At 39.5% G+C, this 23,460-nt stretch overlaps 1 protein-coding gene across 1 annotated transcript in view; it reads right to left on the bottom strand.

Annotated features, from left to right (window-relative positions):
- The window catches only part of oca2 (oculocutaneous albinism II), a 64,940-nt gene that overhangs the window by 5,024 nt on the left and 36,456 nt on the right, over nucleotides 1-23,460 (bottom strand). Inside the window, 8 exon segments of the mRNA XM_042484135.1 lie at nucleotides 8,897-8,990; nucleotides 9,703-9,796; nucleotides 12,679-12,783; nucleotides 14,090-14,149; nucleotides 15,332-15,459; nucleotides 21,260-21,368; nucleotides 21,522-21,579; nucleotides 22,985-23,132. Of these exon segments, the coding sequence (XP_042340069.1) occupies nucleotides 8,897-8,990; nucleotides 9,703-9,796; nucleotides 12,679-12,783; nucleotides 14,090-14,149; nucleotides 15,332-15,459; nucleotides 21,260-21,368; nucleotides 21,522-21,579; nucleotides 22,985-23,132 (796 nt within the window).

Genomic DNA, 23,460 nt, shown 5'->3' with positions numbered 1-23,460 from the left:
TATAGATGTTCCTCTGAATCACAAGTTATTTCAAAGCTGCAGATGACCTTTGAGAATTTGCCATATAACAAGTCTTCCCCACTGGAGAAGCTGAGAAAAGCATACAGGAAGTCCACAAGACGCCAAATTAAAGAATAAATGTTCAAAGTGTGTATGTGCATATCTGATAATTTTGTGTCAGTGTATTACTCTTTATTGCCACAACGATTTCTTCATTCAGATGAATAAAATTATGCAGTTTCCATTGAATATGCATGTGGAAATGTCAAATTAGTACTTGAACTAGGGATTAATGAGGCTAGTCAAGCACTTAGGCTCATTAATAATGATTTCAAAACGGCGTGGTGGTGCATTTAAATTGTAATAGAGTCAAACTTTTAGAGTAGCCAACTGAGCTGAGTTGCAAAGGTCAGGGTGATTATCATTTTTATTTACACATCAAAGGTTTAACAGGGTGTGAATAATGAGGAAAACCTCAGAGAGGGATGTTCGGCTGAAATAACGGGGGGGGGGATGGAACGTGTCGGCCGGCGTAACAGAGATTTGTCACGATCTGCCTTTTGAAATGTGTTTCTGAGAACCTGACCTTTAACTTCCTGTAGTTTAAGAGGTCTGTCCCATTCATCACAACACCTCCTCTTTTTTTCGGAGGAAAATGGCCTTAGCTCCCTGTTAACATTTGTCAGTTTACCATTTGCAATTAACTCCACGTTTCCACACTTACGGTAATTCTAGTGATACCACAGTGATAGTGTTTAAATGAGAATAACTTAACCAGCCTGTTCTCATTCCCAATTAGTCAGCCCGTTTACGTGCACAGGTTAGTGGAGCGACAGTTAATACTCCATTAGGCCGTTTAATTGGACTAGTGTCCTCGTCCCGGTATACAAGCACTGGGGGAGAATCGATTTATTGACCGAAGTGTGTCCGACTCCGCCACAGCAGGTGGAGATATGCCCCCTTTAGCTAGTTGCAATAAACCTATATTATTTATACAGTCTGTGATATAGACAAAGTTACAATCGTAACTGTTTACGTGAGAGCCCTACCGATTTATCGTTCAACCGATATTATTGGCCGATATAAGCCTTCACAGACATATTGGAGCATATCAGCATTGGTGTATATTTTTTCCGATTTGCGCCGATAAGAAAACTTTTTTTACAGACCATTTAATGCAGAAAACGATGCTTGAGTGGTTTGGAAATGGTCAGCAATTGACTGATACTGAACAGTACTGATGTTAATTTAGCTATTTATTTTATTGTATTTATTCGTTATTTAAAGAGCAGCAAAGACTGATAATGAACACATACAGTACTGATGTTTATTTATTTTTTGAAACTTTATTTTATTTAGTTTTTCAACAAAAACAAAACAAGACAGACAGTGTCATCACAGGCGTAGTTTATTTTATTTTTATTTATTCTTTATTTTTGTTTGTATGTAATGTTAAATAAGTAAATTGTGAAATAAAAGTTGTTTGTTTAAGAAAGCAGCCTTCTGAATACTTTTGCATAGTCATATTGCTTTAAAATCAGTGAGCAATCCACATAGAAATTATCTATTTTCATTTCAGCTCAAAAATTCACTATATCGGTCGCCATATCGGTAATCAGTGAATTTTTCCACACTAAAATCAGTGAAGTAATATATATAGGTAATTTACAATGAAACTGTTTCAGTGGTAGCACGGCAAACTCTCACTAACTACTAACAGAGAAATACAAAAGCAGCTTCACATTTCCAGCCAGCAACTTTTGTCTGCTAAAAAGAAGACTGTCACATACAGATTTTATCAGCTGGAAATAACCTGACGTGCTAGCCAAGTTTTTTAAAACTGTAAGTGCCATTGAAGGCTGACCAAAAATAGACTCACAAGAATGAGAGAAATTACCTGTACTTTGAAAATCAAATACTGTATTCCCACTTGGTGGGAAGCCGAGCTGTTTTCTTCAGTAGCAATCAGCGCCAATAAGTGGGCAACTGGGAATTAAACTGCTCTTCACTCTGCTGGTTTCTTTCTGACAGCGTGTGACCCACAGTCATAGCAGTTACACACTGATTATTAGACCTTTTATGCTAAGTGGTGAAAGAAAACTTCAGAGCACTAAAGGACACCACTCAACCTCAGGCTACAGAATGAGTGCTATAAAACACACTCAGAGCCGGATAGTGGCGGTGTAGATGGAGGGTCAGGGTTTGAATATTGATCTGAAACAGACAAATACAGCTCTATACTGTGCTACCTATGTTTCTACTAGTGGCATATATATATATATAGATATATATATATATATATATGTATGTATATATTAATATACATACATACACAAATACACACGCTGTCTTTTCCACTGGGCATTGAGCAACTTAAGAAAAATTATCAAAAAAAAATAAGTAAAAAGTACAAGAAAATTATCTGACAATGAGCAAAAAAACAAACAAAATCCAAGCAAATAACAACAAAAATGTGAAAGTAAAAAAATAAAAAATAAAAAAAAGACAATAAAATGACTGAAAATAAAAGCTTAAAAATTATAATAATTTTCTAAAGGCATTTAAAATATCTAATTATATTCATTATAAATATATGGTTCTTGGAATTATTTTGTTTTACCTAGCTTTTTAAAAGAACAATTTCCTCAATACACAATTTTCTTATAAATTGTGGGACATTTCCGGCAGAGTGTTTTTATAAGAAATCAACTTCAAGGGTTTGAATACCTGTGAATGGCATCTGAATGCAACAGAGGGAAAGTGATGCCGATCCAGGTTTCAAGGGTTAAACAGCTCATTAACATGAGACCACTGTGATATTTATCTTTGTTGAATGAATGTCCAACAAAGATGGATGAACTAAGAAATCTCTGAACTGCTACCATAATCTGACGAGCTGAGGTCACCTCCACACCAGTGAATCTCTTTCTGCTGAGCGTTACCCATTTTCCCCGTCGCAGGCACGGCACGACGGGACGGAGGGCAGATGAAAAAGTTGCAACAATACGACGCAGAGAGAAACAAGGTTCACCTTGTCTAAAAACTCCCGTCGTGCCTCGTGATCGCACACGTTGATTTAATTGTATGTGATGGGAGCTCTTTGAAAGTCCTGATGCAATCTCAAAGACTTTCTTTAGATAAACTCGAGGGACGCGCTCGTCTGACTGCGGAGGCTGTGTGCTTGACACAGGACGGCACGACTCCCTGTAACAATGCTTGACCTGATCTATTCAGTGAGCAGTGTGACTTGCAAAACGCTCAGACGTGCAGAGTTTCAGCTGCAGGATGGTACAGAAAATATCCTCTGAGCCTCCCTGATTACAGTGCATGTTAGATTTCTTGTTAAAGAAATATTTTGCCAAATTTTGGCCAACTTTGATGCAACAATGTGGGTCATATGTGTAGATAAACTGTGGTAAACTTCCCTCCATCTAACCAATACCTAAATATTCCTCCTCCCCCCATGGCAGAGCACCTCCTAATGAAGTAAATGACATCATTTACGCCTTTCGGTGGTGTTTTATTCGCTCGTTTTTTGGAAGGTGACCTTGAGTGTCCTGAAAGGCGTCCATACATACTGTAAAATGTAACATTATTATTATTTTACTGGCTGTCAAGGCTGTTGCTCAAACTGCAGACTGTATTTCCACATTTTCAAATTGCCCACCACCATGGACACAAAGAGTGTAGAAACAGATCGAGACACACGCCCCTCTTTCTCTCTCTAAAATCAGTTTCCAATTCTGATAAAACGGTAAAACTAGGCAGCGCTGATCGAATATAAATCAGGATTATGTCACTGCACTGTCTATTTCTTGCCTAAAATGTTTTCAGGAACACAGTTTAGCGCCCTATTTAGCTGTAAAAAACAGAATTTGTGAACAGGAAGTCCGGAGTCTGAAAAATCCTGACAATAAAACTAAATTTAAATTGATTAAATACAAACCAAGATTCTGAGTTGTCAGAAACATGTTTTAGCTTCCTATTAAATTGTTATAAGAGATTATTTGTTAAGAGATTGTTTGTTTGTTGTCAGCTGTCATTTTGGCGAACTGTGACTTTGCAGAGGAGGCCTGACCCCCAGGTTGGGAACCACTGGATTAAACTGCTTACCCATAACTTTATAACAGCCTGTTATGTAAGCCCAAGTTTTACAGTTTTTATGTTTTGTTCTGTTGTATTTTCTATATGAATCTCTTTACATTTATTTATTGGATTTCACTTCATCGTAATTGTATGTCATGTAGTTTATCCTCATGGTGTTCCTAAAGTAATTTTATGAAATTACTTCTTCCTAACTAGATCAGCCATCACTGTGAAAATGTCAACTTCTTAACTATAACAGCATCTGTTTTTCCACACAGAGCATGCGGGCACTCTAATGGCTCCCACCCTGTCGAGCTGAGCTGTGTACTATGCAGTACATATAGAGTGGGTGCTCCTGCCATGCTCCCCAGGTTAATGGCTTGAGGAGAGGAGGATGATCAGGGCCTGGGGGCCTGAAGGAAGCAACAGGGACCGTACCAACTAACTGCTGAGCTACTGAGGGCCACTAATTTTCCTTTGTGATGGTCTATCAAAAATGCACCCGTGCCTCTGTGGGCTCATCTGGGCTGAATTTAACCACCTGATGCAGCAGTAGTCAGTCGCAGCTGCCTGGAGTCGCAGACAGACTTCTCTCCCCCGTACCTGTCTCTCTGAACAGCTGTGACCCCTGCCACAGACAGCCAATTACAGGCAGTGCTTCAGCCGAGAGCAATGCTTCTATCCAATAACTGTAAACACAGCTACAGTGGGAGAGATGTGGAGCTGACAGGCTGCAACTGTTCTTATCCATTTCAGTGAAATCCCCATGCAGATGGACAATCCGCAGTCTTTTCAGTGCAATAACAAATATTAACAGTGCCATAACTAACCGTGGTGACATTTTCCACCAATGTAATTACTCGTTTTTACTGAAACAGTGCGAGAAGAAGATAGTAAATTGACAACGGCTGGGTAATTTGTGTATCCGTTTTTCTTTACAACACCCCAAAGGTGGCCAGATGTCTTTTTTTTTTTCCAACACTGGCCACAATCTCACTCCCTGTCCTCTGCCCCTTTATCTGCACCATGAAAGACTGGTAGCTAATATCATGGCAATTAGGCTTCGACGGTATGCAATATGTCATATCTCCATACCTTACTAAAATTTCAACGTAGTATATGTGTACATTCCAGTATTAAATACAACAATAAATACACAACAGCAGCCCACAAAATGTTAAGAAATGTAATATTCTCACACCTATTTTCCGTATTAAACAGAGGAATACAAATGCGAATTCAACTTTCTCTCAGTCACGGAGGATTGATGAGGCTTGATTATCTTGTTAACCCTTCTTAAAACACACTTCATTCAAACTCAACAGAACCAAAATGACATTCACTGTAATCGTCTTGATTACTTTTGCTAGTAATCTAGTTAGTAAGGCCACTGTTCCAACAATCACCAATTCAGGTTTGGTCAAAATAAATCCTTAATTCACCAAATTAGATGTAAAAAACATGTCATTATTTCCCATGGGGTCTCCCGTGTTGCTGGCCACCGGCTGTTCACAGTCCTGTAACTTCCTCTCCACCACTAGATATCACTATGTCTCTCAATTCAACTGCCTGTTCCACCAGTAGAGACTAATAAGCTCTGGTGGTGCATGCTGTGCACTATATATACAATGAGTTTTATAGAAAGAAGAGCACCTGTATTCATGGTGGTATTGAAAAACATACCTTTGGGATTCCTAAATACCTTGGTATACTGTTTTAGATTCATGCGTATACAAATGATGAAACCTTTGAGAGATTTACTTAAACATCCAGGAAAACATCCAGGAAAATATCAGTTTTCAAAATGATCTGTATATGTGTACATTGTCCAATAAAGGGTGGGTGTGTGGACATTACACACTGTCAGAACAGCCACTAAATACTGCCTTAAACTATAAGTGTCAGTGTAGATGTGTGGATGTAGGGCTGGGCGATATGGAAAAAAGTCTTATCACAATCAATTTTTCATATCCGTTGATATCGATACATATCATGATAAACATCAAAAGTATTCTACTAAAATTCAAAGAGGTCCGGTTATTAAAATTTCCTCCCAGCAAAGGTCCAAACCTCAAACCCAAAATCAATATCATGATTAATTGAAATTTTATTCCAATTAATGAATGATTATTTTGCTTTTTTTTTGTTTTTTTGCCCTCATAGTTCACAGGCAGTTTCATTTGACCATGGTTTGTTGGAGCGTAATAAACATATGATTTATTATTATTTATTAAACTTTCCAGCATTATATATGAATTAAAAGCTCCATCTTAAACAAACTTCAGGTCAATTTAAGCACATTGTGCTGATAATAGGTCAGCCTCTCCTGACTGTAGGACCCTGACTTCAACTTCTGTCAAACTTCTGTGCTATTAATCATTTTACTCTGGAAAAAAACAACTAGCTGCCAACAGCCTGCCAACATTCCCAGTCAGAGAAAGGGTGAAAATAAAGTAATGTGCCTGTGGCCCCAGGCCCCCAAAACATTACATCTGCCCCTGGTAACAATAATGAGAGCTCAGCAGGAGCGACTGGTTGAGACACGGAGCGATGCGTCGTGGTGTTTCTTAATAATTCCATCCAAAGTCTGATTAAACCTGAAACTAACACAAAGTCGTCTGTAGAGTCTAAAGAAGTCACTCTCCACCTCTGCAAATGTGTCTGTTTCAGACACTTTGGTGCTTTGAAGAGAAGCTGCGCTCTGTTTGTCTGTCTCACTGTGCTGCTGTCGGACCATCAGCTGTTTGATGATGAATGAAATGCTGTGGCTGTCAAACAGCTGTTCTTGAGTCAAAGTCGCTCTCTGCATTTGGTTCGCCACGGCCCTAGTCTTATTATCACTGGCTGTTCATGTTGTCTGTCAAAACATGGCCCAAATGCGTTCTATCGACATACTATCGACCAAGTTTCATATTTCAGGTCAAGGAAAATAGGAAGGAAAAGTTATATCGCGATTGATATCGTTATCGTTTTATTGCCCAGCCCTATGTGGATGCATGTCGGCCCAGCTGTGAAACAATGTTGTCGATGCATAAAACACGTGTTATACATAGTTCTATTTCAGTCATTGATTCAAATAAAATCATTAACAGAACTGGGAACAGGGAATGGTCTCGCTCTCTTTTCATCAGTACATATGAAACGGTTGGTAGTTGCATTAATCAAATAACATGCTATTACCAGCAATTGCATATCGAGCCTCATCAGACTCGTATTCATCCGTCTTTCAACATAACTGACCACTTTCACTTCTCCAGCAAGCAAACTGCAAAGTGTGTCTGGCTGTTAAGTCACTGGAATGAAAATTATTAGCGAGCAGGTGGCAACTTGGGAAGCAGCGTACTTACCACCCTGCTTGAGATATAATAACATTTTTCACCATTCAATAGGTTTCTTCTTTCTTTTTTTTGTACATACCAAAGAGTTCTCAAATCAAGCTGAATGTTTCACTCCGTATCAATGCAATCAGTCACACAGTCTTTTTTTTTTTTTTTTACAGCGAGCAGATTCTGCACAGCTTTGAGGTTTTCCACACTCACCATATTAAATACTGGAGAGGATAGAAACTAAAGCCGCTGCCCAAACCAGATGATACTAACTCACGCATGCACAAGAGTGCACCTGCTGTATACATACCAAGCAAGCTCAGGTGGTCACCCTTAGAAATAAACTGGTCCTGCGTAGACGAAGACACTAAAGGTGCCGAGAGGTCGAGCACCCCCGTAAAAAAGAGCAGCTTCTGCTTCATCATACACATTTCAGTTACAAGTCAATCACCAGAATAAATGTTGCACGTTTCTGCAAACCATCTTATGATGTAGCGGATACGTTGAGACAAATGTTGGTGAAAACGTGATGCTCAAATAAAAAACACCAACAATAGGTGGAAAAAAGGTGACAGGTTGCTAAAAAACACCCACGTTCAGTGCCTCAAATGCTGTTAGAAAAGGTGCTAGAGGTGGCGTAAAAATATCCAGGTTTGCTGGCCCATGTACCAGCGGAAATGCTGCGACTCTGTTAAAAAACACCCACATTTGGTGAAAAAAGCAGCGCACGGAGTGCTAAAAAATAACCGTGTCCATTCGCCCCATTTGAAACACTGTTATTCTCTGTTTTTGAAAAAACACCATGTTTGGTAGAAAATCAGCAACAACTTGATTAAAAAACACCCAGGTTCATTGGCCCAAATACTGGTAAAAACATTGTGATTTTATGTTGAAAAACACCCACATTCGGTGGAAAAGCGGCAACGGGATGCTAAAAAAACAAACAAAAAAAAAGCATGTTACTGTATGTGGCCCAATGAGCAGCGGACGGGGTTTTTTGGCTTCGAACGTTGTGCTACAATTTGGCATTCGTCTCACCTTGACTTCCATCCACCTCCTAGAGGTTGTTAAAGTGTGTACAGATACGTTGATACGACATTTAACACATCCGTGGTTTGCAGAAACGTACAAAGCTAACATTTATTTTCACGACTGAGCTGTCAGCATTCAACACTCTGTGGAAACTCGGGTATTTGTAGTTCACGACCTGAATTGTGAGACTTTTGGCTTTTCTCTAAATGTTCTCAGGCAACTTAATACACACCACTGGCATCAGCCATTGTAACATATGATGGACATTAATATGTTAGCACCCCTTTGGGCTGTATAGCTTATGCTACAGGATTCATAGCGATGCACAAGTCTGACAAGCTAAAAATAAAGCAACCTTATGAAATTTTAAAACATAATGTTTCCGACTTTTTTTCTAGATTTGGACTGCTAGGTTTGATGTTTTTAGCGCTGTTAAGGCAGAGAGGGCGTACCTGAAAAACTCAACGAAGGAGAAGCCGTAACCGTGTTGTTCAGCGATTCCTGCACACACAACATTGGCAGATGCTCCTATCAATGTGCCGTTTCCTAAAAAGATGGAAAAACAACATTAAGCACAACTTTTAATACAAATGTTACTCTTTTTGTATTGTTATTCAGGTCTAAGTTCACATAAAACACACAGTTTTGAAGAGCACGAGCACAATGAAAAGGCCAAGTATTCAGCATTTATGCACGGCTGTAACAATAACCTTCTTTCTGAATTCTCTCAGCACTTTCAGTCTCAGTCTAGTATAAAGTTTTCCCATTTCTAATCTGCTGAAGGCGACGTTTTGACAGTCTGGGTGCGTCTCCATGCTGCCATTCGATTCTGCTCACATCTCAAAAGGTGTCAGTGTGGGGATGGAGCTGGGCGGTGGCAACATTATAGCCTACTGCCAATCGATACGGACCTGTCACAGTGCAGTTGATTAAACTGAAACGCTATGACAGTTCTCTAACTCTCTCTCTCTTTGTGTCCTTCCCACCCAAACAGAGCTGAAGGGCCGGCCGCTGGGGTGTGGTAGAGTCTGAATGAGGCGAGCGAGCCTTGAACTGCTCTCACAAAAAGCACAGCCTGACCCCCCCGGGGAGTGACACAGCTGTACAAAGTGTGGCTGTCACCCAGAGCATATGATGTCTCCTTCTGGCAGAGGCCATCGATAAAGATCCACACCTTTCAAACTGGGATAAACTATCAAGTCCTTGATGACTGTGAGGGATTTTTCTTTGTTGTGTGTTTTTAGAAATAAAGGCTTACCCCCAAGACAGGCCCCCATGGCCAAGGCAAAGATGAGAGGTTTTACTGGCAGGTTCACATCTGCATCCTGACTGAGGTTGATGAGAACTGGAATCTGTGAGTAAAGAGACAGATTGGAAATTAATGAGTATATACAGTTGTCTTAAGATGGTGGGCAAACATGCTATAACGTCAAAATATTTCCATAACAAAAATTTGCTGCAGCTTCAGAAACTGGCAATTTAAAAACACACAAAGACAAATACGACAAAAAAACTGCATATCCAGTATCTATATCAATACAACGAAAGTTGTCCAGGCCTCTACGTGGAGCGCTAAGTGATACAGCTCGATTTGTGACCCGAGAGAGCAAGCAACCAGACGAGAAAGAGTGTTTGTTTAATAGACTAAAAATAATAGATGAAGCTACTATGACACCATTTCAGCTATCGCCATCTTGGATTTTCGGGGCCAGAAGTGACCCGGGATGATCGTATTTGGACAAGAGATTGGAGTCGTGGAGGAGCGAGGAGTGGATCTAACTGAGAGGCCGAGGACACTATCTGCAAACTTACTAAGCAGCCCACCCTTAAAATCATGTAACGTTAACCCTTAATAAAATGTAAATGGGTGAGTTATATAAAAATTTACCCTCATACAGTTGTTACGAATGTTAAAATTAGCTGTGGAGTTCAAACTACTATTTGTCCCAGGCTGTAAACATGTTTATTTCTGATATTAAGCTGAACATTTAAACATAGGGGTCTATAAAACTGACTGGCCTCTGGAGCCAGCGGCCATTCAAAAAACTGCAGTTTTTGGTACTTTTACATTGGCTTCATTTCACAGCCTCAGAAGATTCCACTTTGACCAGATAATAGTGTCACTTTTGAAGATAGAAAGAAAAGTGGAGTTAAAAATTAAGACCAAATGTAAGGTAGAATAGTATTTTTTATGTTGCCTCTTCACTTTTATTATCATTTTATTTTTGGGTGAGGGTTGTTTGGTTATGACTTGCAGCGTTACTGTATCTGCAGCGTGTTGCTGCTGTGTTTGCTGTGAATGTATTTGTTTTTGTAGCATGTTTTTTCCTTTTACAGCACATTTCTGTTGTATATATTGTTGCTTTTTATTGTGTTTTGGATTTGCATCATGTCTGATGCATACTTGTATGTTACTAAACTTAATTCTTCTGGCACAAAACCATTATATATGCAATGCTTCTCCAAAAATATCTTAAGTAAATTAACATGAATACATTTTGGACATTATTTCAGTTGAATTTGGTATTTGTCTCAAACTCTCCAATCCTACAACCCCTCAGTGTATATACACAGGAGCTTTACATGCAGCACACAGTAGGTGATGAGCCGTATCGGATTCCACCATGACGGCAGAGCAGCGTCCCAAATATGTTATTTCTGAAGATTGCTGGATAATTTTAGGAGGAATTTACCTAAATTTCTGCATCTCTTCTGAATATCAATCTACAAATGAAACATTATGGCTTTCATGTGCAGCGTAGCAGCAGATATCTCCATTGGTTCCTGCTGGTAAGCACATCACTTCCACTAACTGTACTAACAGAGCATGCACACACTGTATGTAGCAGTTTTGTTGGTATGATAGGTGCTTAAAATGCTGCGATACTTTGCAAAAAACCTCAGTTATAGCAGCACAATGTCGCAATATCTTAATTAAAAAACACCCAGTTTTGGTGGCATAATCAGCGCTGGAACGGCTGCAACATTTTGATTTTAAAAAATCAGTTTTGGTGGCACATTGTATCTCACTAAAAAGGAGTTTTGGTTGTATAATTGTCACTGGAGTGTGATGTCTCATGGTTGTTTGTTGGTCAACATCCCCACCTCCAGCCAGCTCATATATGTAATCACAACTTTATAAACGCATGGCATGATACATATGAAATGTACAATTATAACATCCGTGGTTAGCAGAAATATAATTACAACAATTCTAAATAGGCGGATGAAAGCGATTACGCATATTTCCCAAACTATCCTCAGCAAATGACATGTTAAAGAGCCTCTAAACTGATTCATTCATAATTTCATTTTTCTAGTCTGGATGAGGGAAAACAAGTCTTTTTTTTCAGCTTCAGTCTGTTGTGACAATCAGGACATGCTTTCTTATCAGCTGTGCACCGAGTTGAAAATGGACACAGTTTGAAGTCCTCTTTTATTGATAAAACTACGCTTGCATGGGCCTGGAAATATGAAAAGAAGAAAAAAAAAAGCAGGGAAAAAAGGACACCTTCAAAACCTCCTTGATGCACTGGTTGACTAGCCAAAAAAAAATCCGGCAGTTTAATTTTTGTAAGCAACATCTCATTCTTTCAGTGGGATAACATCTTTCCCTTTTCTCAGTCATTTTAATTGAGCACGCTGGCTCCGCTCTGAAACATTGATCTCCGCTCAATCTATTGATTTCCTGCAAAACAGACAGCTGACAATAAAAGCGCTGAAATGTTTTTGTAAGAGAATTAATTGTAAAATATGTTTCTTAAGTGTCTGGGAGAATCTTTCTGTGTCCTGTTTCACTGTAACAGCCGTTGCATGGAGAGTCAAACATGATGTTTACATTCTTCACTCACAAAACTCTGCTCAAAGGGGACCTACTATGTTCATTCTCAGGTTCATATTCATTTGCCCTCTATTTGTAATGTTCAGTTTTAGCGCCTTTAAACCTCTTCCAAAAAAGCCCAGTCTCTGATTGGTCAGTGTTTCCATGTCTTTTGCATCTCTGAAATACATATACACCAAAAGCACAATAGATGCCCTGAGATGTAAACTAGCCAAGTTTTTGAAAGATTCAGGATTGATAAGAAGTCAGAGAAGGTGGTGAAACCATCTCAAGTCCAGTGATCCTGAACTAGTTTGCTACTACTTCATGTATGAATATGACTTGTTGACGTATGAGTGATGCCACGTTAACATACTGGAGTGTGAATTAAAGCATCACGCTGAAGTCTCTCACCATGGTGGCAGTGAAGGGAATGTTGTCAATGAGAGAAGAAGCCAGAGCCGAAACCCACATCACCAAGATAATGGCTATAGCCAGGCGCTGGTCCTCCGGCACCGCCTGAGAGGGGAGATAATAAGAGCGATAGATGAATAACTGCTACTTTCATCACCACTCAGACTGCACACACCCCCTCCCCCCAAACCCATCACTGATTTAAATCAAACACACCAATTATGGTCATTCTTTGACACTGAGGCTCTCTTCAGGGAGGAGAGGCTGACAGGATGGAGCTGTCTGACGGTGTGACACGACCGCAGCTGGTGGCGGTGTCTTTTATCTCCGAGCTCCGCCGCGCACACGTCACGGCCAATTCTCCACATGTGACACGCATGATGCTGTTTGAACCCGCTCGACGGTCTTCTCTTAGGTATGCATGGCCAGCTTAACCTTTTGCAACCATTTGGTGGAGTCACTACATTTTAATGCATTGTGGATCTTGTATATTTTAACCCGATAAGTAGTTTTTTTTAAAACCAACTTAGCTCTAAAACCTGGATCTACATCATGCTGCTACTAGTAGCATTTCACAAATAGGCTATTTAAACCTTTGCACAACTTTTTTTTAAGAGAAGGGAAAATGTTTAGGCAAGGACAGAAAAACGCTTCAGAAAAAATATTCATAATTATCAAAATAACATATTTAAAATTATGTCAGAATTTTTGTAATTTTTTAAGCACTTTTACACAGAATTTTCTTTTCTTGTTTTTATTTCCTTTTCTAATTTCTTTTTTTGGGTGCTAATATATAGGTAATTTTTTTTAAATTTTTTTTTACATTTTATAATTTTCTTGCATATTTTGGGGTCATTTTTTCTTAAGTTGCTCATAGCTCTCTTCCCATGTCTTTGAAAGAAATCTAGCCAATTTGTTCATATTTCAACGGGTTAAAGCGGGCAATTTCTCTCCTCCTTTTGCCTGTCCATTACTTGTATCGAGAGAGAGAGAGAGAGAGCGAGGCCATGCGTTTCTCCCCCAGCATGTTGTCCTTGTTTGGGGAGCCTGAGCAGGTCACAAAGCGTGAACAGCACACCACCTGTCATGTGTGATTATTAGACTCATAGAGGCCGACTGTGAAAACACAAGCTGACGTAGCTATTACTGCTGCAATTCTCTACTAAGAGACACCAAGCTTGCATCATGCACACAGGCGATGATATGGCTGAAAATGACCCCCACACCCCCTTCACCACTGACAGGAATCAGATGCAAACAAAATAATTGAATTCAGAGCCGTGCAGGACCAAAAGGATCAATATGCATGGAAAGCCATATCATGTCACCTGTGCCCAATTATAAATAATACCAGCTGCACGGAGCCCTGAGTGACGACTGCTGTGTTTGACCATCAAAAGGGAAAACTCACTTTTATAAGCAGAGCTGTCTGTTCGCCGATGTAGTCGATGAGCTGCAGCTGGGCTAAAGCCTGAAAAACCAAGAGGAGAAAAAAACAATCTGAGAATTAGTTACAGGTGGGATTAAACCAAGAGAAGAAAAGCAATTTGGTTTTTATTTAGCCGCTATTAAGCAGACAGAGACAAATCTATTCTTGTTATCGTTATTGACACACAGAAGAAGAAAATATTCACACTCTGGCTGCTATTCGTTATCGGCATGCTTTGTGATACAATAGAAAACAAACGCTCAGCTGGCCACTTTTGGAATATGACAGGAGACCGCGGGCCTCGCAGCAGCCCCGTACATGTTTCTAGGATTTTAGGGTGTTTTTAGGAATTTTAGCAGATTTCTCGGGTTTTAAGACATTTCTCAAATGTTATGACTTTTCTCAGATTTTCAGACATTTCTCGAATTTTAGGACATTTCTCAGATTTAAGGATGTTTCTCGGATTTTAGGACGTTTAGGATTGAAGGACATTTCTCATGTTCTAGTACTTTGCCCCATTTCAGGATTTTTAAAACGTTTCTCTGGTATTAGCACATTTCTAGGATTTTAGGAAATTTGGGGCTTAGTTTGGACCTCTGTCGGGGGTGTGAGGGATCCTCCACAGGCACTTTTTTTGGTAAACAAGCTCCATTTTGATGCTGTTTTATGCACTTTGGCCCTTAACTGTATAGTAAAAGTACACAAACGATTCTCAGTATGAATCACTTTATTTTTATTGTGAATTAGAAAATGGCCGGGGGGCCACCTGGTGCCTTATCTGGGGCCAGATTTGGCCCACGGGCCATAAGTAAGTGTCACTGCGAAGTTAAATGCATAGTTTAGCCAGCATCTATATCAAAGACTCAAAGAAGAGAATCAGCAAAGCCGTTACCACTAGACTTCCTTCTCATCCTTTCACAGGGAGGCTCATGGGTAAAGAAACAGATAATTACTCGCTGACTGACTGAATTTCTCTCACTGCCCAGTTTACTGTTAATAGATCTACACACTGATCCCGCTCTCCTTTAGGTGCTTGTTAGAGGAGAGCCCAGTCCTGGCTCTCTTTTTATTTGATATAATTACCTCGCGCGACAAGTGGAGGCTCTGAGCAAAAACTTGTTGTTTGGCATCAGTTTTTGGTTTCCGCTATTTTTGTGTGGAGTCCAAAATCTCTCCCAAAAATATAAATGGCCTTTCAGTCAATGCCAGAAATATGTTAAATACCTCCATCAAAACGAAGAGGCCAGCAAAGAACAGTAATGTGGCCCACTCCACCCGGTGCAAGATGATCTCAAAGTCCTGGATGTCGGCCAGAACCAGAAGCCAAAGTGCACCCAGGATGGCGATCCAACCTGAGAGAGAGGACAAGAAACACCGTCTCCCTTTATAGCTGGAAAACACTCACGCACATAAAAAAAACCTTTCATGGTCTTTTCCAACAGGCACATTTATATTCACAGATTTATAACAGAACATATCGCACATGGCACATGGAGATACTTCAGAGACTTTTTAAATGATTAAAAAGTGTTAATTAATTCAATGAAATGCAGATCCATCTGTTCTCTGTTCACTTAAATTTGTCTTTAATCACAACTCTCAAAAAGAACAGCAACCTTTATTAAATGCTACAGATGCTACCTCTGTATTTGTACACCTGGGGGCCCGTATTTAAATTATCTATAATGCAAGCTCTAAAGTATAGAGGTTCCCAACAGCAGACCTTAAACCTTACAAACCTGGAGCGTCATAACTTTTCTTGTGCTGCTTTAGACGCCTTTCACAAGAATTTAAACCTTTGAACTCCAAATTCGTGCAATTTTTTTCTCAAAAACATGGGGGAAAAACAACAAGCAACGTGGCAAGAAATGTCCTGCAAACTGCAAAGAAAAAATGTGTAGATTTAGATTTTTGTTTTTGCGAGGGAAAATGTCCAGAAAACTATGTTTATAATTACCATGATTATATATTTTAAATTATTGTACAGAATTATTATAGATTTTTAACCATTTTCAGGTCATTTCCTTGTTTTATTTATTCATTTATTCCTTTACTTCCATTTTTTTTTTGTTTGTTTGTTTGGGTTGTTTTTTCTGTTTTTGTGCTAATTTATCAACTTTTTTTATTTAACTAATTTCTTGCTAATTTTGGGTCATTACTTATCAAGTTCCTCGTAGCTTTCTTCCCATATTTTTGAAAGAATTCAGGCCAATTTGCTGAGGTTTTGAAGCATTAAGGGAGCTCCAGGTCCCAAGAAAAATGGGAAATCATTTTTTTCATTATCTAGTTCAGTGTTGAAGTGAGCCCAATATGAGTAAGAGTCATTAGAGTGACTAATCGGATTGTAATTTTACTTTGTCCAAGGTTACAGTATCTCCTTAATTATAGATGTCATCTATAACTGTGGTCTTATTCATATCTAAAAACCAAAATCTTTTCAGATGGAGGTCCCTGAAGTGAAATCTCACCAAAAGGGGGTCTGTGACTTTATGAGTCATTTTAAGGGTCCTTGACACAAAAATGGTTCAGAACCACTGCATGGTGTTAGTGCATTTACGATGTGTCCAAGTCCACTTTTGCTAGTTAAATGTTACGCAGTCTGGGTGCCAATTAAGGTGCAAGAGGCAAAGGGGTTCAATTTAGTCCCTTCACTAATCATATGTGTGTTTTGTGTATAACAGGAATCCAACCAATCAGAGTGTCTTCTCCCATTTCCTATAAAAGCCAGGCGCTATTTACATGGTGGATTCAGCAAAGTGGAGAAGCGAGCAAGCGCATCCTTCTTTCTGAATATAGCGCCCTTTAATTAGCAGGAAAATACTGCACCACTCTGACTTCAGACAGGGTTTTTTTTTCGGTCAATCACTTTCTGCTGCCTCGAAACATGCCAGCAATGTGCCTGACCACATCTCATTTTAAGACAGATGGCAGAAGTGCATTTGCTGCTTATACAGTTTGGCTGCTGGTTGTTAAAAATGACGACTGCATCAGTCTGAAACTCGTTCTGACAGCTGCACTGTGCTGTGTGTCACTTTGCACCAGATAAGACACAAGATCTTCATTTCCACTTATTGCTGTCCAAAGTCAATGATTACGAAATATATAAAACAAATGCACGTGTTAAAATGAAAATGCCAAAAAATCAGCATGTGAGAATTCAAGTCTGGTGCGGATTGTTCAAGAGCCCTCAAACTAATAAACAGATGAAGTGGTACCTTTTGGAGACAATGAATGAAGTATTTGGTTTGTCTCGGTGGGTTTGATGAAGCATTCATTATCACAAAAATGTAATTTCAACACATTCTAGTCTGGAGGACAAACGTTGGCACCAGCCTGCTGATATTTACAATGAGAGAGTGTGCATCCACTTGGAGAAAATTTGATTAAACAGGTGAGCACCAGTAATTGCCTTGGCCGAGGCCTTTGGGGAAATAATTTCACAACTGATGGAAATTAGTGAAGAAAGAAGAACAATGGAAGGACAAAAACAGAAAGCAGCAGAGGGGAGAGACAACGAGAGTAATAAGAAGATCAGGACATGTTGACATGATCAGAGCCTGCTGAGGTTTGCCTGGTCATCTCGGCTAAAACTGAGCCAAAGCTTGGCTGGAAATTTGTGTTTCTAATCGGCAATTTGGTTCTCCAGCACTGACTTAAATATTTAGATGCTGCAGCGACAATTTAAGGGTAAATTTGGTCCGAAGTTTGCTGGAAATGGCAACTGAGTATGAACTGGACGATGGGAAAGTTAGCAACAGAGAAGGGTAACAGTTGTTTAAGTGAAAAATATATCGAATAGATAAAAAAAAAAAAAAACGAAAATCAGCTTACAAAGGTTTTCAAATTTAATTTCAATACATGTTTGAGGAGGGTTTTGGGGTTTGGAGAGGTTTGCTTTTTAGTGAATCGTCCATCCAATAGAAGTCAATAAATCGTTTTGTCACAAACAATAATTGACTCATAAACCTGATATAACTTCAAACTTCCCTGTCACAGTAAATCGTGTCGAAAACACAAAGGTAACTCAGAGTAAGAAGCCGAATAACCACAGCAAGTTTCCACGATTCTTTCAAGCAACAGAGGGCAGAAAATATAGACAAACTGCACTGATATTTCCCGAGGCTGCATCAGCAGGAGCAAAGATAACAAATCCAAAGAGCTCTCCAATTAAAAGGAGCTTTTAGGCACGTCTGAGCCGTTTATCATGGACTCATCTATCAAAAACAAAACGACGGTGTCTCAGACAGGAAATGTGCTGTGAAAAATGTGTCATCGTAGTTGTCCATAAGGTACACAGAGAAAGTAAATGAACACGAGGCCGAAGCCAAAAGATAAAGAGATTTGTGCTTCGGCTCGAGCGTCTCATACACTTGGAAGCATATGGTTGGATAAGAAACTATGAAGTTTCAGGTATTCTGCTTTGCCAAAGATTCAGCAAAATTTGACCCTTTGAAATCTGAACACTGGCTTGATTTCTTTTAGAAACATGCAAAGAAGGCAATGAGCAACAAGAAATGACCAAAAAATGAGCAAGAAATTAGTAAAAAGCTGCAAGAAAATACCTTAAAATTACCAACAACAAAAAAAGAAAAAGAACAAAAACAGGAAATGATCTGAAAAGGTGCTAAAAAGAAATAATAAATATAAATATTAATAATAAATAATTGTGGTTTTGGTGGAGGTAAATAATTTTAAAGATAAAATAACAATTCTGCAACCCTTGAGAGGACAAGAAGGTTACAGACAATGAATCAATCAATTAATTATAATATTTATAAATATAGTTTTCTTGATATTTTATTAAAGTTATTTGATAATTTTATAATAATTTCTCTTTTTTTCTCTTTAGCTTATTCTCAGGTCATTTTCCTGTCACCTGGTTTTTTTTTATTTGCAGGACATTTCATGCCAAGTCGCTGATTTTTTTTCTGACGTTTGTGAAAGAAATCAAACCAATTCGGCCAAATTTCAAAGGTTTAAATGCTTGTGAAAGGCCTCTCAATACAGCACAGGAAAACTGATGTCGATCCAGGTTTCAAAGGGTTAATTAAGCACAGTAGAACCTTCTAAAAATAAATAAATAGGAAAACAAATCAGTGGAATAATAATTAACTTCTCTAAAACTCTAAAGTCTCTCAGCGGTCACAGATTGATTTCTTATATTTCCTACTTTGAAATCTGCACAGTGTTTTTGGTATTTTTCACTGCCACACTCTTCTGATCTCTGCACGAGATCAATAAAGTTTCATCCAAACTACAGTTGTAACTAACCACGGACACATTCGAGGGATCAAATGACCTCAGACTGAAATTAAATCTTACCGCACGAAGTTAATGAAATTTTAATGAGGCTCAATTTTTAAAACACGTGTGAACGAACAGACCGAGCCTGCTGCGGTCGTCAACCCCGGCTGCGACCTGCATGCATTAATGAGCCCCATGTTTGGACGGGCGCCCGTCCCTCCACGGGGACAGAAGACACGCTGCTGTGGGGTCATTCCCATTTAATAAATGTCACAAAGAGGGAGCCTGAGCAGCGGCTGTAATTAACCGAGCGTGTTTGGTGGCTGAGCGGCCTCGGCAGCGAGCGGAGAGATGACAGGGCGGGTATGAAGACAGCCATCTTCATTTAGGGACAATGTTAGCGTTAATGAGATGCTGTTGAGGTCATCTACCGAGCACACATCAGAGATGGTGCAGTCACAAGTGTCAGACGGAGAAGCTAACCCACATGTCCACTTTTACTAACATGCCCAAATATACAAGCAAACACATACAGAGGCAGATCAGTCAGCTGACTGGTGACATCCAGCATCGTCGTCACGCTGCCTCGCTGTCCTGTTTATAAGGTGCGATCGGGAAATGGACAGAGTTTTCTCGCCTTTGAGCCACAAGGGAGGTAATCACAGCGTCCATGTAAAAGAGACAGCCGGTTAAATCTGGAGTGAAACTGTGGGACAGTCTGCACACGCAGTTAAACGTCCAAACATAATCCAGTTCAAAAAGGGGTGTAAGGAGATGATTCTCACAAGAAAGAGCGCTGAGGATGATCTCATGGTGTTTACATGGATTTATACGTAGATAAGATCGTAGTTACGTGTAGTTTGTTTGTGTGTATATGCCTGACTTTGTGAGTGCACTCATATTTTGTATATGAATAGTTAATTGTAAATTAGGGTCGACTCATATTGGTTTTTCAGGGCCAATACCGCTTATCTGTAATTAATGAGGCAGAGATCTGATATTTGGAACCAATATGCATTTACTATATCAATGAAAATGCTTCTGTCAATTTGGAAAATAAAAATGTCCAAAACTTTGATTAAATGCCTTTGACAGTCAACATTATGTACAGAAAGTTCCCAACAACAGTTAAGTGGAAATTTAAATAAAAACCAATAAACAATAATAGCTTCCTGTTCCTCTCGTGCTGCCACTTTCTCTGCACTTTTAATTTATTAATTTTATCGGTGATCATTAAAAATAAAACACCAACAACAACACAGATAAACGGCAAAATGCCAAAAAAACGGCACCAGTAATCAGCCAGGACGATAATCTGTTGACCTCTTCTGCACCAGATGTATTAAAAAACATTAAGAGAGCTGGTCAATACTTTCAGGTGTATGTATGTTTATGTATGTGCATGTACAGTATATGTGTATATGGATGTGTATGTGTGTATTTGTATTTATACAACCATAAATATATTACAAAATTGTATAAATGGTTATGACCTTTGACTCTAGAGCTTTTATAATTAACACCACAAAAGGCAAAAATAAAAAATGAAAATTAGCAAAAATTAGCAAATGGCCTACTGCCGACAGACAGTGACTTAACAGACTTTGATTTAAGTGAAAATCTTTGAGATATTAACTTTTATTTCAGGCCAAATACACATATTGTAGTTTTATTGGAACATTATTTCCTGCAGGTTTGCAGCACATGAACAGATGTAAACTGGTGGGTCTAAATGCAGCTCTGTATCCATGTAATTTCTTGGTTGGGTTTGCTGTTTAGCCCGTTATTTGGGCTGAATAGAAAATGCAAGCAGAGAGGAAGCTGTGTTTCATAATTACATGACAGAACCTATAACCACATAGTGGGGCCTGTTAAAGCTGCGCTATAATGAGACGGTGCTGTGCTTACCGAGCTCCAGATGTATGCTGGGAACGAAGGAGTTGAGAAAGAACATGAAGATGACCACGCCGAGGACGGACACGCACTTCACCAACAGAACCTTGTCAGTTATTCTGTGCTGTGGAGGAGAAAAAATATATTCTGTGTGAACAGGGGTATTTGTCTCAAGTGAAGTTTCAAAGTCAAGACAAGCTTCATTATTGAGATATCATCAATGCACCAGCGTCACAGCGGGCGAGGAATCTGTCTGTGGTGAAATATGAAAACACACCTTCTTTTGCAATTCTTGAATGTTTTGCTCCCAGTTCTTGTCCTCTTGAGAAATTTGTCTGTTGGACAGAGAAACCTTTTAATTTCACATTAATTAGTGTGAAAAGCAGTAAAAAAATTTAAAAAAAGACTAATCGCTCTCTTAGAAGTTTTAAAAATATTAGTTGAACTGTTGAAAATGGTGTCTCCACCAGCTGCTGTAAATGCATAATGAACGTTGTGCAGTTTGGTTTTGCAAAACAAAAAAAAAACAAAAAAAGAAGCAAATCACGGATGTGTTAAATTTGTACATTGTTACATTATTTTTAGTGGATATTTAGTGATTACATTTTATGTGTTTAGGTTAAGCAACAAAAATTACTTGGTTATGGTTATGAAAAGAGTTTTGTTTGGGGGGGGGGGGGGGTTAAAACACCACATTTGATAGCACAAAAGCTCCTAGAAGAGCAGGGGTTAAGGTCAGGGTAAAACACCCAGGTTTGGTGGAGCAAACACAGCTGCAAACGCTGCAATGTGTTGCTGAAAAACACCCAATTTTGGATGCTCAAATGCTGCAATGTGTTGTGGGAAAACACCCGGGTTTGGTGGTTCCAAAGCAGCTGAGAAATGCTGCGATGTGTTGGTGACAACATCCAATCACAGTTGCTGAAACACAGCTGGGAAACACTGCAATGTGTCGCTGGAAAACACTTTGGTTTCGTGGTTCAAAAGCCACTAGAAAACCTTTAAATTTGTTGGTAAAAATACGGCCAGTTTTGGTGGCTGCAACTTTGCTGAGAATGTCATGATGTGCCCTTAGAAACACCCACGCCATAAACACAGGTGGAAATGCTGCAAAGGGTTGCCAAAAATCAACTGGTGTTATTGGTTTCAAACAGTGGTCTGCAGCTTGGCAGGCATTTCGCCATGGTGTCACAGCATCCACCATCACCTCCACCTCCTGATAAAGTCACTTATTCCACGTCACTTTAGGAACGTTGACACGATACACGCGACATAAATAAAGTGTATTTGTGCTGTGCAGAAACGCACAATGCCAATTTTTTCCCACCTGTGACTGGGATCGTTGGTATTTCCCAGTGGTATAAAATGGTATTTGTGCTTTAATTGTCATTCGTGTCAGAAAAACATCTTGGACAAAGGGACAAAAAGGAGACTATTCTTCCAAAACAAATAATTGCTAAGTACAATGATGTATAAAAACAATGCAGTAAACTAAATTTCCATTAATGATCAAACACTAAAGGTTTCATTCCAAAACAATGTTGTGATTATTCAGATTTTTTTTCGTCACATTCACACAATATGCTCGAATAATGTTTTTATCATGTGTAGGACTGCATTCATGAAAAAGCAACAAGAGGACAAAATGTCAAAATACAGAAAATGTGTTTCCTGTGAGAAGCGATAAAAACACTCCCAACAATGACAGATACATTTTCTGTTTTCAGAGCTTTTTCTAACCTTTGGAAGGTTTTCATCATCTTGCGGAGCAGACTTTCCAGGTTGAGGACTTTTTGCATCAGGAGGCATTTCACAGCTGTCTCCTCCCGGCTGGCGGGGTTAATGCGCTGAGCCGTCTGCCTCCAGACCAGGATCTCGTGCTTGAGTTCTGGAGAGAGAGGACAAACAGAGCAGCAGTGAAAGCCGCCTGTTTAGTGCACGTTAAACACACGGGCCGCACAGTCATTCGGGCGCTGAGGCTTAGCAGCAGTATGCTGCATGTTCATAGTGGGGGGATTGGGTTGGTAATGGCTGCTACAGCTGAGGTTTACTGGGAGGATATAACGATGTTTCCGGTCAATATGCTGTGAGCCCCCATAGAGGGACTAATGCAGCCAGGCGCTGGACACATTGACCAGCTCAGGAGCAGACGATGTTGGAGCGGAGATACAGCCGGAGGGAGCTGAACGCCTGTGTAGATATCAGTAGGTGCCATC

This window comes from Plectropomus leopardus, chromosome 3, assembly GCF_008729295.1.
Source record: "Plectropomus leopardus isolate mb chromosome 3, YSFRI_Pleo_2.0, whole genome shotgun sequence".
NCBI lineage: Eukaryota > Metazoa > Chordata > Actinopteri > Perciformes > Serranidae > Plectropomus > Plectropomus leopardus.
This window is presented reverse-complemented; position numbering and strand designations above follow the sequence as displayed.